Source organism: Sceloporus undulatus, chromosome 4, assembly GCF_019175285.1.
Source record: "Sceloporus undulatus isolate JIND9_A2432 ecotype Alabama chromosome 4, SceUnd_v1.1, whole genome shotgun sequence".
NCBI lineage: Eukaryota > Metazoa > Chordata > Lepidosauria > Squamata > Phrynosomatidae > Sceloporus > Sceloporus undulatus.
In genome coordinates this window covers 140,187,529-140,200,630 of record NC_056525.1, presented here as the reverse complement: position 1 = coordinate 140,200,630, position 13,102 = coordinate 140,187,529, and the positions used below count along the sequence as shown (strand labels likewise).

General features: G+C 41.9%; 1 protein-coding gene across 1 annotated transcript in view; it reads right to left on the bottom strand.

The window, feature by feature from the left end:
- SEMA5A (semaphorin 5A) overlaps positions 1–12,616 on the bottom strand; it is a 122,434-nt gene extending 109,818 nt beyond the window's left edge. Inside the window, exons 1-2 of the mRNA XM_042464383.1 lie at positions 12,545–12,616; positions 1,792–1,991 (exon numbers count right to left, since the gene is read on the bottom strand). Coding sequence (XP_042320317.1) covers positions 1,792–1,924 — 133 coding nt within the window. The 5' untranslated portion in view covers positions 1,925–1,991; positions 12,545–12,616. The remainder of the gene's footprint in view (positions 1–1,791; positions 1,992–12,544) is intronic.
- Positions 12,617–13,102: the final 486 nt, after the last annotated feature.

Here is a 13,102-nt window from a genome sequence, read left to right as displayed (position 1 = left end):
CATTCAAATGAATGGGCGCACGCGTGCCGCCACACACGAGCCCCATTGTTTCTAATGGGGCTCGAGCATAGGCGGAATTCGCCTTATGCGGAGAGGTCCGGAACAGATTCCCTGCGTAAGGCAAGGGCGGACTGTACTACCAACAGCTCTAATGCTGATAATGTTGTCCCTGGCTGATAAATAACCATAAATACTGCTAATAGAGAACAAGAAAGAATCTCTGTTCTCAGATAGGCTGCAATGATGAGCTAACTGAATGGATAAATGATCATTATTATAGTAATGGATGCTACAATGGGTTATAATGGCCATGGAAAGTTATTATCTTCCATGAGTGTCTGTTAGATAGAGATAGGAGCTTATCCCAATAACAAATAAACTGGTTTATCTCTTCTGGCTTGAATTCAGGATCTGGGATGTCTCCTGGATGTTATCATACCTAAATTACCACCAATCTTGCCAGGACACTGCCGCCCTGATGCATCCTGGGACAGAGCCTTGCTCAGGCACCCACTTTTTGAAGTTGGAAACTCCCCAACTTCAAAAAAGTGCTGGCTGAGCAAGGCTTTGACCCAGGATGCATCTGGATAGCAGCATCCCAGCTATTTATGTATGATAACATCCGGGATCCTGAATTCAAGGTGGAAGAGATAAACTAGATTATTAGTTAATGTGATAAGTTCTATAGAGATACAGAGAAATAGAGAGAGCGAGAGAGAATGCTGCTATGTATAACAATGTCTGTGCACTCATCCACAGATGTTACGTTTAAGGTCCTCTATGTGCTAAGTATAGAAATGCCTGCTAGGAAGAAAGCAAGAGGATGTTAAGGTTCAAATGTATAAAATACTTTACAAATGTGAGAGCCATAAATAAAGCCTCTTTGTGAAAGTAGCTAAGATGGACATGAAAAAAAATCTGGTAATGATGTAAGAGTTAATGCCTTGACTGAAATGTAACATGACAGATTAAGTAATGTGCCTAGACAATAAAAAGTCCATATTCCTCCCTAAGGAAGGTGATGAGAAGGTCCCCCCAAAAAGATAGTAATTTAGCTGACAAGAGGCAAAAATGTCCCTCAATCTAAAGAGGCAGGGGTAGGGAACCAGGGGGCTGTACAGACCTCCTTTAAGGGGCGGCCTGCAGGTGCCTCCATTTTTGCAAGATCAGGGCCACAGCAACCACACACAATGCAGCCCTGATCCGGCCTTTTCCAGGGCGCAAAAAGGAGCCACAAAAAGCTGCTGGAAAAGGCATGTAAGCCATGGCGATGTGACTCAAAGTTGCTCCTTTGGCACTGCATCATATGGACACAGTGCCAGAGGAGGGCTATGATGCTGCAGGCCATGTGGAGCAGCACATGGCATCACGGCACCCTGGGGGTGTGTATATGCTACTGTGTAGTGACAACCTATGTTTGTACGATGGTAGCTTGTTCTGTAGTAAATGGCAGGCCATTTAGATGATGCATAAGTGACTTTCCAATCCAAACAAGATTCACAGTTCCATTTCTTTGTTGCACAATTTTTAACAGTACCACCTCATTAGATAACAACACGTATGACAAAACTGTACATATGGTTAAACTATCATGCTTAATGTTTATATATTAGCTCAATAATTCAAAGAAATGAAACTTAATACATGGCCCAACCATGAGCAGTGACTTCTAATAATTCAAGTATAAAATTAAATGTCCTGAACACAGAAAGTTGGACCAAAGGCCAAAACTGTCAATCTTGTTCTTCTTCCCAGAATAGCATGTGCAAAGGCCCCCTTTTGGTTGCTTACCTTCACTTGAAATAACAGGGTGCTCAGCCCGCTGACATTGGGAATCCTCTGTTGTCACTGTTCCCAAGCCTAATATTCCAAGGCTATTGATCAGCAGCACAACCATTTGAACAGCATCCTGCATATTGGTCATGTTTGCCTTTGCTCGCTCACATTTCCTTTAGCCAGTAATACTCCTTGTATTCAGATGCGAAAAGGGCCTGCAGAATACAACAAGAACAACATTACCACTAGACAAAGGATAGCTAGCCTATATATTATTGGGGAAAGTGCATTTACTTGCAGACAAGATGTGCAGAGAGCACGTACTTAGACTGAAGGGGTTTGAAAGCCCTCTGATATTCTGCTGTTTTTTGTTTTTTACATCAGTGGAAAATTCAGCAGCCAGCCCAGTGGTGGCATAATATAACCCCCCACAAGTGCCTCAGGAGAATAGTCCTTGCATTCACGTGCAACTGTTACAGAGCCCATATGCTCAAGAACAGTTTGGAAACTGCATACAAAATCTAAAAAGAGATTTAGCAGCACATTGTACATTCTCTCCCCACTACCCATATATTAAGAATACAGATAATAATGTTATGTACAGCAAGAGAGATGGAGAAAGGAAACATCTATGCATTTTGCACAAATACCGGCATAAATGTCTAAATTTCTAAAAGCATCACTTTTCTTTTTAAACTGTCTATAGAGTGACTTTGTTTGCATTCCTGGGCCAGCACATCTTTGCAATGAATATTCTATGAATCTGTACTTGGGAGTTCCTATACAGCAGTTCTATTTTATATACTTCTATTGTACACATAGCACTGTTGCCATCCTTTTTATATAGTTTGCCCCAGGGAAAGAGAAGAATAAATGAGACCTATTAGAGAACGCTGCTATTTGCACCAACGATGCTCATTTTTATCTCCTAGTAATGATTCAATGTACTTCGCTTCGCTTAGCTTCTAGAAGTGGCAATTGCTGTGAACAATGGCTTTGGGAATGTGTTCCACAGAACCCTGGAGTTGACTTTAAGCTTTTCAGAGGTTTTTTTGTGACAAAATGAGAGTGACAGACCTGCTCCCCTGAAGGACAGCATCTTTTACAACTCCTAGCTGTGGGGAGAGTATTTATTTATTTATTTATCTATACCCTGTCTCTCTCCCAAAATGAGACTCAATGTGGCTCATATTTGGTATGTTTCAAGGTTCACTTTGTTTGAAAAGGATGGCTGTGAGACCCACAAGGCCTGGCCAGCATTTTACATGAAACAAATGAGCAGAACACAGCCCTGGATTCTCTGCAATATGTAAAGGTCACATATCACAGCTATAAAGAGATTCTACACCTGGCAAATGCCATGGGTCAGAAAACGTAGCAACAGCTACAGGCCTACCTTAAAAAAACAAAAACAAAAGGCTAAAGAGCTGTCCTCCCAGAGCTCTCTTTTTCCTGCTCTAAGGATGTCAGGTCTCAGGATCTGAGCAGAAGTCTCAGGGAATAGTTCTGGTTCTCTAGGTCTTCAGGAGGTGAAACAAATATGACAGCAAATGGTACAGGGTCAGAGGGTGAGGGGAAATAATAAATTTGATTTTTGCATATAAAGTGGCTTCAGCCATGGATACCCATCTTCTACCTATGGTTAAAGCAGTGGGTACCTATCTTCTGAGAGCCAGCATGGTGTGGTGGTTTGAATGTTGGTCTCTGGAGACCGAGGTTCAATTCCAGCTCAGCCGTAAGACCCACTGGGTGACTTTGGGCAAGTCACACTCTCCCAGTCTCAGGAGAAGGAAATGGCAAACCTCCTCTGAACAAATCTTGCCAAGAAAACTCCATGATAGGGTCACCTTAGGGTTGTCATAAGTCACAAACAACTTTGAGGGCACACAACAACAAAGGAACAAGGCAAGACGCCTCATGGGTCTTGTTGTTATACAAGCCCTGTGAACAGTGTTGCATGGCCCAGGGGAAAAACATTTCCCAAGGGGTACCAATGAGCTTTCCATAAGCTGCTGCAGCAGCAGACAGCCCGGAAACACATATCAAATGTAGTGTAGATAAGGAAGGCCACAGGAGATGCAACAGCCACCAGGTGTATTTTGCCACCTTTAAAATTCTCCCTGTCCCAAGGCTGTGGGTTGCCATATCACCTGACTAGCAAGCTTTTACTCCATTTCTTAGCCTATTACCCTCATGCCTCTTCCATAGTCTGCTGACCCAGATGATGTTCCGACCTATCTCCTAACCCTCACCCAAACTAACAATTTATCCATCACTTAATTTATATCCTGCCTCTCTCCCGGGACTCAAGGCAGCTTCACCAGCTTTACAATATCAAAAAGACCAACTCTGATGACATCACACAGTCCTCCACCATGGGCTCAGTAGCCCTGAATTCTCAGGGAATGGGACGCCATTGACCTGACAATCCTCTCCCTGTCCCACTTGATGCCTGACTTTGGTAGATTCTTCCTCAAAGTGAGGTACTGTGGGTGAGGTTGACACATGTCCGCCTGATGATCTTTGTCTCTGTTTCTTTTGCTCTGTCCAAATGAATCTGGAACTTACAACAGTGAGAATTACAATGGCGCAATCCAGACTGGCACTTTGCACCGGCCTGGCCACGTACTAGGGTTGCCCAGGGGCGGAGCATCCGCACACCACGCAACCCTAATATGTAGCAACGCCGTAATCATGGAGGCCTACCATCTACATGGGGGCTGCCATGATTATGTCCAAAGAGCGCAGCACATGTGTGATGTGTCTGCGCCGCCCCAGGCCACTTACGCTGGCCTAGCTGCAGTGTGAGAAGGAGCTCTGAAACGGAGCTCCTTCTGGGCATGCGCTTTGTTTCCACAACCACAAAACGGCTGTGGGAACGACGCTGGGGGAAAATGGGCCAAGCCTTCTCCCATGGCTCCCTGGTGTCCAGGGGCATGAAGCCCCAAGGACACCACTTTTCCATGCCATGGAGAAGAGGCATTTTGCTACTTCTCTGTGGACAAGAAAAACTCTGGATTGGGGCCGCAAGGCTGCCAGTGAGGCTATCCTGCCCTCAACCCAGAGAGGGGAGGGGCAGCTGCAGGCCACACCAAAGGGGTGGTACGTACCGCGGCAAAGTCTCAATGTAGAGAGCTTTTGTTCCAAAAAGAGCCAAATGCTCTTCCAGGATATCCCATTCAATTCAATTCCATCCCTTCTCTTTTCTTTTCACAGTATGCTTTCAACAGTCATTGACCACTGAGCTTGTCCCATTCTCTCTGGGCTGTATGTGTTCATGTTAGGTGCCCCAGATAGCTGCACTTATTGCTTTCCTGCAGAAACATTTTTGACAGAGCAAAAGATTGGCTGATGGGGCTCTCCAGAACACCTGCCTGATGTCTTGCCCTAACAAATCCTCAGTTGATCCAGCTGACAGAGCACCAGTCTGGAGTGTCATCTGGGGTGGGGTGGGGGCAGGTCTTATGAGGTTGGGGCCAAAAGTACATCCTCCCCTAGCCTTCCGAGTTCATGCTGGACTCAGAAGGCAGCCTCTCTCCCACCTCCCATGCCTTCCAATTCCATGCTGGACTCAGAAGGCAACTGGGCAGGCAGCAGCTAACTGTCCCTCCTAATCAATCCTGGGCTTTTTCCCTGGAGAGGAAGCCCTGGATGGAACAGCCTGCAAGAGTGTGCGTGGACCCCTCCTGCACCAAATGGGGCGTAGGGCCCAACTGGGTGTCACCCCCCTTCTGGGTGTCACCTGGTGCAGTCCGCCCCTGCACCCCCCTCAGTGACATCACTGGTGAGCACTGGCCGAAATCCCATATATTATGTTCTGCCGTTGGTGTATTTATGAAATGTTGATATAGTTGTGGAGCGTTCCTTTAACCTCTGCTCACCATTTGTCTCATCCTCCTATCTATCCAATTTTCTTTGCATTATTTCCAGCCAGAACTAATCATCCACACAAGAAATGATCAGGCAGTTTATGTTTTAAAAATTGAATGGGGAATATGAATGGCTCCAGGCAAAGTAGTCATTATCAGATATTAATTTGGAAAGCCACACAGAATGAAAAATCAATGAAAATGTGTTGAACAATCTTATTAATGTAAACTTCTCCATTTTCTTTCATAACATCCTTCATCTTATCTGGGTATGACTCAATTGTACAACAGACCATAAGAATGGTAAAATACATATCTGTAGCCCTATTGTAGGAAGCCAGCATGGTATAGTTGTTTGAATGTTGGACTACGACTCTGGAGAACAGGGCTCAATTCCCGGTTCAACCATGGACCCCCTGGGTGACCTTAGGCAAGTCCCAAGCTCTCAGCCTCAGGGGACGACAATGGCAAACCTTCTCTGAACAAATCTTGCCAAGAAAACACCATGACAGGGTCACCTTAGGGTTGCCATAAATGGAAAACAACTTGAAGGCACACAACAACAGCAAGCCCTATTATGTAGAAGCAGTACACAAAACAAGAAGCACTCAATGCTGACAAAGGAAGTGAATTTTTAAAGATTTTCTAATGTGCACTGCCTCTTTTTCTCTGGATTATATCAATGGTACATAGAAAGATCCATTAGTTAGAAAAGGTTGACCACACAGCCTTAATTAGCCATTCATCATGCACAATTACCCCAATCTGTTAAGAGATAGGTCAAAGTTAATAGCTCTAAAAATGTATAATGTCTTGGTTTGTGCACAGGCTGTGCTTCTGACCACATGATTGGTAACTCAGCTGACTCTATAGCAATATCATTTAAATGGACAACTCTTGTGATCTAAACCTGAGTTATTGTACACAATTATAATAATCACACAATATTTTATTAAGGTTTTTATTTATAAAATTATTTCTACCAGCCATCCCTGGTTCAAAACTGATTTACCTGAGTAGCTAAAGATGATAAAACTATAATAAAATAAAATTAGTAAGCTTGAAATTTTTAGGGAAATGCAATCCAATCTGAGACAGGCAGCAATCCTATTTCTGTATTCACAATTTTCATGACTCCAAGTATTTTCTTTCAATATCTTTACTGATATTTCATCCAAATATGGCTCCCAGACACCATGATTCAAACCTCTATGGAGTGAGATAATATCATCCATGTCCTGAAGGTCTCAGACTGGAAAACTATGAACAGTACCTATTTTTATGTAGATCAGGAGCATGCAACACATGTCCCACTTCCACTGAAAACTGGTAGCAAATCATACCACTAAATTTTGGTGGGAAGGTGGGAAAAGGCATGGAAGCAAATCTAAAATCCTTGCTTTACATGGTTTTTTGTAGTTTCCCATCAAACTGAGAAAATCCCATTAAAACAAGAATTCCTTGTTTGTTTTAATTGCTGTTTCAGCTTTGTTGCTGAAATTTGCCATGGAAATTTGCCACTGAATTTGGAACAGCCTATGGTTAGTCCAACTGAGCAGAACTGGTCCCTGCTAACAATCAAACATAATCCAATCTGCATATATTTCAGAATGCCAGTTATTCTCATTCACTCCATCATCTGCCAAACATTCTTTCCAGGTTTTTTTTAATACACTGAATATTTTTGGTGAAAAACAATATGGAAAATAATATGCATTTTTTTCTACAAGGCACATGACTTATTCACATTTGTATATCCAAAACGAGCTTCTTCTCCCTTCCCTTTTATTTGCATATCTTTCCATCCATCACTTTCCAAAGTAACACAATATTTTCTGCAGGCATATGTGTAAATCTATGCATACATTACAACTGATGTTGTGAGATTGAATGTGGTGTGGGGATAGTTTGGTGGGACTGAGTAGATACAGATGTTGTATGTATATATTGCATCGAGTTAGTCTAGAGTGTAAAGTAGTAGTACTGAGAGTTTGTTTATGGCTGTATTTTATGGAAGAGGAAAACTGTTTTAAAAAATAAAATTAAAAATAAATAATAAATCTATCCATACATTTTTATTGCAAGATATCTCTGGCCCAAGATTCCACTGATATAAGGCAAGGTAAGGATCATAAGGACACCACTACTTTGGAAGAAGGAAAACCCCAGTACCAGGAGATTCCATGACAGATATCACTGGTCTTCCTAGTCCCTGGACCCATGTAAACTTGTTAAACACTATGGAGGACAAAATGGATCCCACAAGCTAGTTTCTTAGCACAATTTTCTACAATTTTCACACCAGGCAAGAATGGACCCATAGTAAACAATGGCCTCAAATCCCATCCCGAACAAGTGATCAAAAATGATATAACCTAGTCAGTTATATGGAAAACCACAGAGGGGTTAAGAAGGACACACTTTCCTCAATGATCTACTCTCCCAATAAATCTATCCGCTGGCTTGCAAAGATTGTGTCAGTCTTGAACCTGTGATAGAAATAGGTTGAAATAAGTGTAGATCATCCAACAATATCTAGAACACCTGAAACTGGGGTCACTAGCCCTTGACTGAGCATTTTCCCCTGCACTGTAATAACCCAGTGCTGCAAGAACAAGAGAGGGCTTTTTAAAAAGCAACCTTCTTAGTATTACTTCTCAGCCACCATCATTAACAAAACTATGCCAATTCCTTTACTATAATTATGTCATTTATACCACTTTGCTATCACTCTGTCAGTGCACCTGAAGAAGTGAACTGATAACCCACAAAAGCTCATGCTAAAATAAACAAGTTACTCTTTAAATTGCTGCTATATTCCTCTTTCCCTTTCCCTTTTTCCTTTGTATGCTCACTTGTAAAATTATTGAGCAGTGCACACATGCCAAGCCATGCTTCAGATGTATGCAAATAGAAGCCAAAATAAAATAAAATAAAAAATGTCCCACTAAAACCAGAGGGACAAAAATCAGTATTCGAATATCCTTTATTATTGCTTTGTTTTAGAAGGAAAGATGCCAGGTTCTTTAGTTCAAACAATCTGTAGAGTAGATTGCTAAAAAGCAGTATGTATTCAATGCACACTGAAACCTGTTTAGTCCCATAAAGTATAATGACATTTACCACACTAACATCATTTGCCTCAGAGGATGGTCCATAAACTCTACAATTTCCCCCTGCCCATCTGACAACCTCCTCTAAGGAAGCTCATAAAAGAACCTGATTGTTCACTCCCAACCCCTTCCAATATCATTTAATGGGTCTCAAAGGACTCTTACAGTCTTATTAAAGGACCATCTAGACCTTACCCATTACTGAGATGTAACCTATGATTGATTAAGAACCCCGAACGTTGAGCAGCCTTTCCCTCTGCAGTGTAATGCACCTTATTTCCCCTCAATGAAGTCATATAAAAATAAGAAAATTTCATTTGAAATACAATAATATCAGCAACATAAAGAATCACCTATCAACCCAACACAGCGTTGTTTAATGCGCAGGATTAAACTGCCTCCATTTCTGGTTACTCCACAAGTCTTTCCATCCTCCTACAAAATAACAATTTTCTTGAAGCATCAATATTGACGGTGCAATTGCAGAGGTAAAATAACAACAGTGAGGTTTTTAAAGGACTTTGTGCCTTTATTTAATTGGACAGATTTTAAACATTATTTGAGACCCATGGTGGTGATGCTTTTCATAATACAGGGAAAACTTTACAGCTTATTTGTATTTCCTTATATATTCTAAATATTGTATAGTACAGAAATAAAATCTAAATAGAGGTCCAGTAAGAATAAAAATGTTTGGGGGTGTGTGCATGCAGTGGGGAGGAATAGAATTCCTGCAACTGACATGGTTTTCTAGCTTGGGTTAGTGCTGTCATAACACTGACTCTCTCTAAACTGTGTTTAAGAAATCAAAGACCAGATATGGAAACGTGCTGCTCCTCCTATCCCCTAGGGAAATCTCCCTCCTGACTTGGGGTTGAGCAGATGGAAAGGAAAAACAGAGCCATTACCAGGTTTTCCAGTTCATCTGGAACCCCTGCTGTCCACACAGCCCATGGGTCATGGGCAGCCCACTCATGGGCAGTCCACATCACGTGACGTCAAGTCGTGCTGCTTAGTTTTTTTGGAGGGGTGCCTCCTCCCCAAGCATGTGCACCATCAAATGAACACACTGTCGGTGATTGCCAATTACCTCCCTTGTCCCACCCAGCTGGTATCCCATTGGATGCTCCATGTGACCAGCCATACAGTCGCACGAGTGATATACCGCCCATACAGGGTATTGGTATATCCAGTGACACACTGGCAAAGCGCAATCATGGAGGGCCCCCTCAACATACCCCCTGTTCCCCTCCTTCATTCCATGTTTTGATTACATGCATTGCATTATTGGCAAACTGCCGTTTGTCATAATTTTGCATCATGGAGTGTGTGATGGCTCGCTGGTGCATCTGGCCATGCACCAGTATGTTTGACAAAAAGAAAACACTGTATGGTGAGCAATATCACCAGCAGCTGCATCTCACCAGGCACAAGGCACATGGTCCAGACCCCTTGCAAAAACCACCTGGGCCTTCCCACATCCCTGTGCTCTCGTTGTGCTGGTAATATGCCAGTGTGATAATACACAGTTTCCATGTTAGCATGGAGCCAAAAAGCTTTATTTTGCTCCATATTTTCACATGGAGCACAGCTTCATTCAAGTTTCACCCAGTTTTGGCCTTGTGCATCATATATATACCTGAGGCTCGAAACAGGGTGAAACTGCTTTATTTTTGCCAATGCTTACAACCTTTTAATCATAGTTCACTGGTTAACTGATGTGTGTTAACTGCTTAACCATGGTTTCTCTTAGCCCAGATGTTTAGTTTTATAAGCCTGGAAGAGTGTTGTTTCAGTAAGAAGGGCAAAACCAGGTGCACTTATTTCAGTTTCTTATAGAAACTGGGAGTGGGGCAGTATCCAGACAAACAATTCTATAAAATCTACTGAATTTTTTCCTTAATCATAGCAGGGGTTCAACTAAAACATCATACAGAGCCATGCTTAAGAAAGATCAACTATGTTGAGCCTGAACCGATAAACCACAATTATGATCACTTTGGCCCCATACAGACAGGCCAAAATAAAGCTGCTTCAGGTCACTTTGGAGGTATTCTGTTTAAATGATGCATGCATCCTAAGTGTCCAGAAGTTGCACCAAAGCTGCACTCCAGTCCTTAGTGCTGGATCGAGGCTTTGGCGCGGCTTCTGGATTCTTAGTACGCATGCATCATTTAAACAGAATACCTCCAAAGTGACCCGAACCAGCTTTATTTTGGCCTGTCTTTATGGGGCCACTGTCTCCCAAGGTTGCTGCACCATGGAAACAAGAGTTCACTTACAAAGATGAAAGAGTGGGAAATGAAAGCTGAGAAACAGCTTTAAACCACGCTTTGCCTTTTACACATTTGGAGGCTCAAACTATGGTTTAGTTCAAGTTCAAAGTGCTCTTTTAGACTGTGCAGTTATAAAACTGCAATTCCACTTTAACTGACATGGCTGGGTCCTATGGGGTTTTTAGTTTGGTTAGAGGCACTAAATATCCTCCCTACACTGCAAATGCCCCTAATAACCCTCCATGGACTGCCAAAAGGGAAAAAATCTGCTTGTGAAAAAAGGTTTGTTTGTGAAGTTGAAGGCTTTCATGGCCGACATTCATAGTTTTTAATGTGTTTTTTTTATTATTATTTTAGCTATGTGGCCATGTTCTAGAAGAGTTTATTCCTGACATTTCATCAGCATCTGTGGCTGGCATTTTCAGAGAAATGAAAGTTTGTTTGTTTTCATGTTAAACAGTAGGATGATTCTGCAACCTACTGAAAAGGTGAATTGCCCATCCTGGAAGCTATCAGGAGAAGAAATTCACAATCTCTCTATCTTTTGTGATGATGAAAGATCAGGAAAAGGGTAGTTATGAAATGTGGAGGAGGTCTAGAGCTGTTTGGGAGCCCAGGGACACACTTGGTAAAAGCATCCCAAAATTGTTTTCCACATTGGTCAGGTCAAAGTCTCTTGACATTAAGTTCCTTTTCTACAGTTTGCATATGTTATGCAGGAACAAAAGTTCATGTTTTAACCATAGTTCGTATAATTGTATAGACTGAGTGTATCAAACCTTATAATGTACTTTTGGTATCCTTGGTAATTCCGGGATAGATTTTAAAAGTTCAAAGGCTAGGAAATTGGAGGGTGTGTTTTCAGTGTGGTATTGAGCACTTAAAATAGAAGGGCTGCACAAACACACAAGATAATTACTCTCTGAAATAACAGTGGCAGAAACAACAGCTGGTGTTTGGACACATCAACATGCTGAGCTTTCCTAGGGTGTTCCCAATCCAGAAAATGTTGGAATCAGCATTACACTCATCTCTTCAGGAAGAAGGGGGTGGGAATAGCCTGTGACCAATGTCCATCTGCTACCTTAGTTTAAAAAAAAATAAGTTTTTAAGATAAACACTGAATTTGATCTAAAACTGACTATTTTTAATTATGGGAAATTTAGAGCTAAATTTCAGGTTAAGAAGTTAGTAGAAATTATGGGAAATGTTTTCTTTTTTTTTTAAATCCCTCATTTCTATTCATCTTAACTTATACTTCTTATATTTTCTCATGAATTCCAAAACTTTGAAATAAAATACATATTGAGGGAAAGTTATTGAAGTTGTACAAGGTAAAGAGACACATGCTGTAGGTTCTTGTATGTCAGCAGATAAACAAATAACTGAATTTTAAAATGTACAGATAAATAAGCAATGGTTCTTTAAATTAGCACTGATGAATTCTGACTATGCCAGTTTCTGAATATAGAACTGATAACTTGCTACTAGCTGCTCAACACACACCTACCTGCCTTCCTTTCATGAGTAAATGCAAAGTGTGGCGGTTGTAATGCTGTCAGAGAAGGTTCAGCCTGTATCTGCAATACAGAAATAATCCGATTTGAAACCACTTTAAATGGCATGGCTCAGTGTTATGGAATTTTGGGAATTGTAGGTTTGTGAGACTCTTCAGTGGGTCCAAAATGCTGCAGCCAAGTTGTTGACTGGAGCAGATTATAACAAAAATATAATATCATTGCTAAAACAGCTACATTGGCTGCTCATCCATTTCAGGCAGATGTCAAAGTACTGGTTATAACCCTGAAAATCCTACATATCTTGGGTCCAGACTATCTTAAAGACTGTATCTCTCTACGGCCTGTTACAAACGGGCCTTAAAGTATGCGACGAGAGCGTACTAGGGTTAGAAAGGGGAGTCCTTTCCGGACGCCCCTAACCCTAGCACGCGCTCTGTGCGTAGAAAATGGCGGCGGCCATTCCACATGGCCGCTGCCATCACTACGTCACGACCGCACCGCCTCCAAACAAGGCGGCGTGGTTGTGACGTATTGGGGCCGCGCCAGGG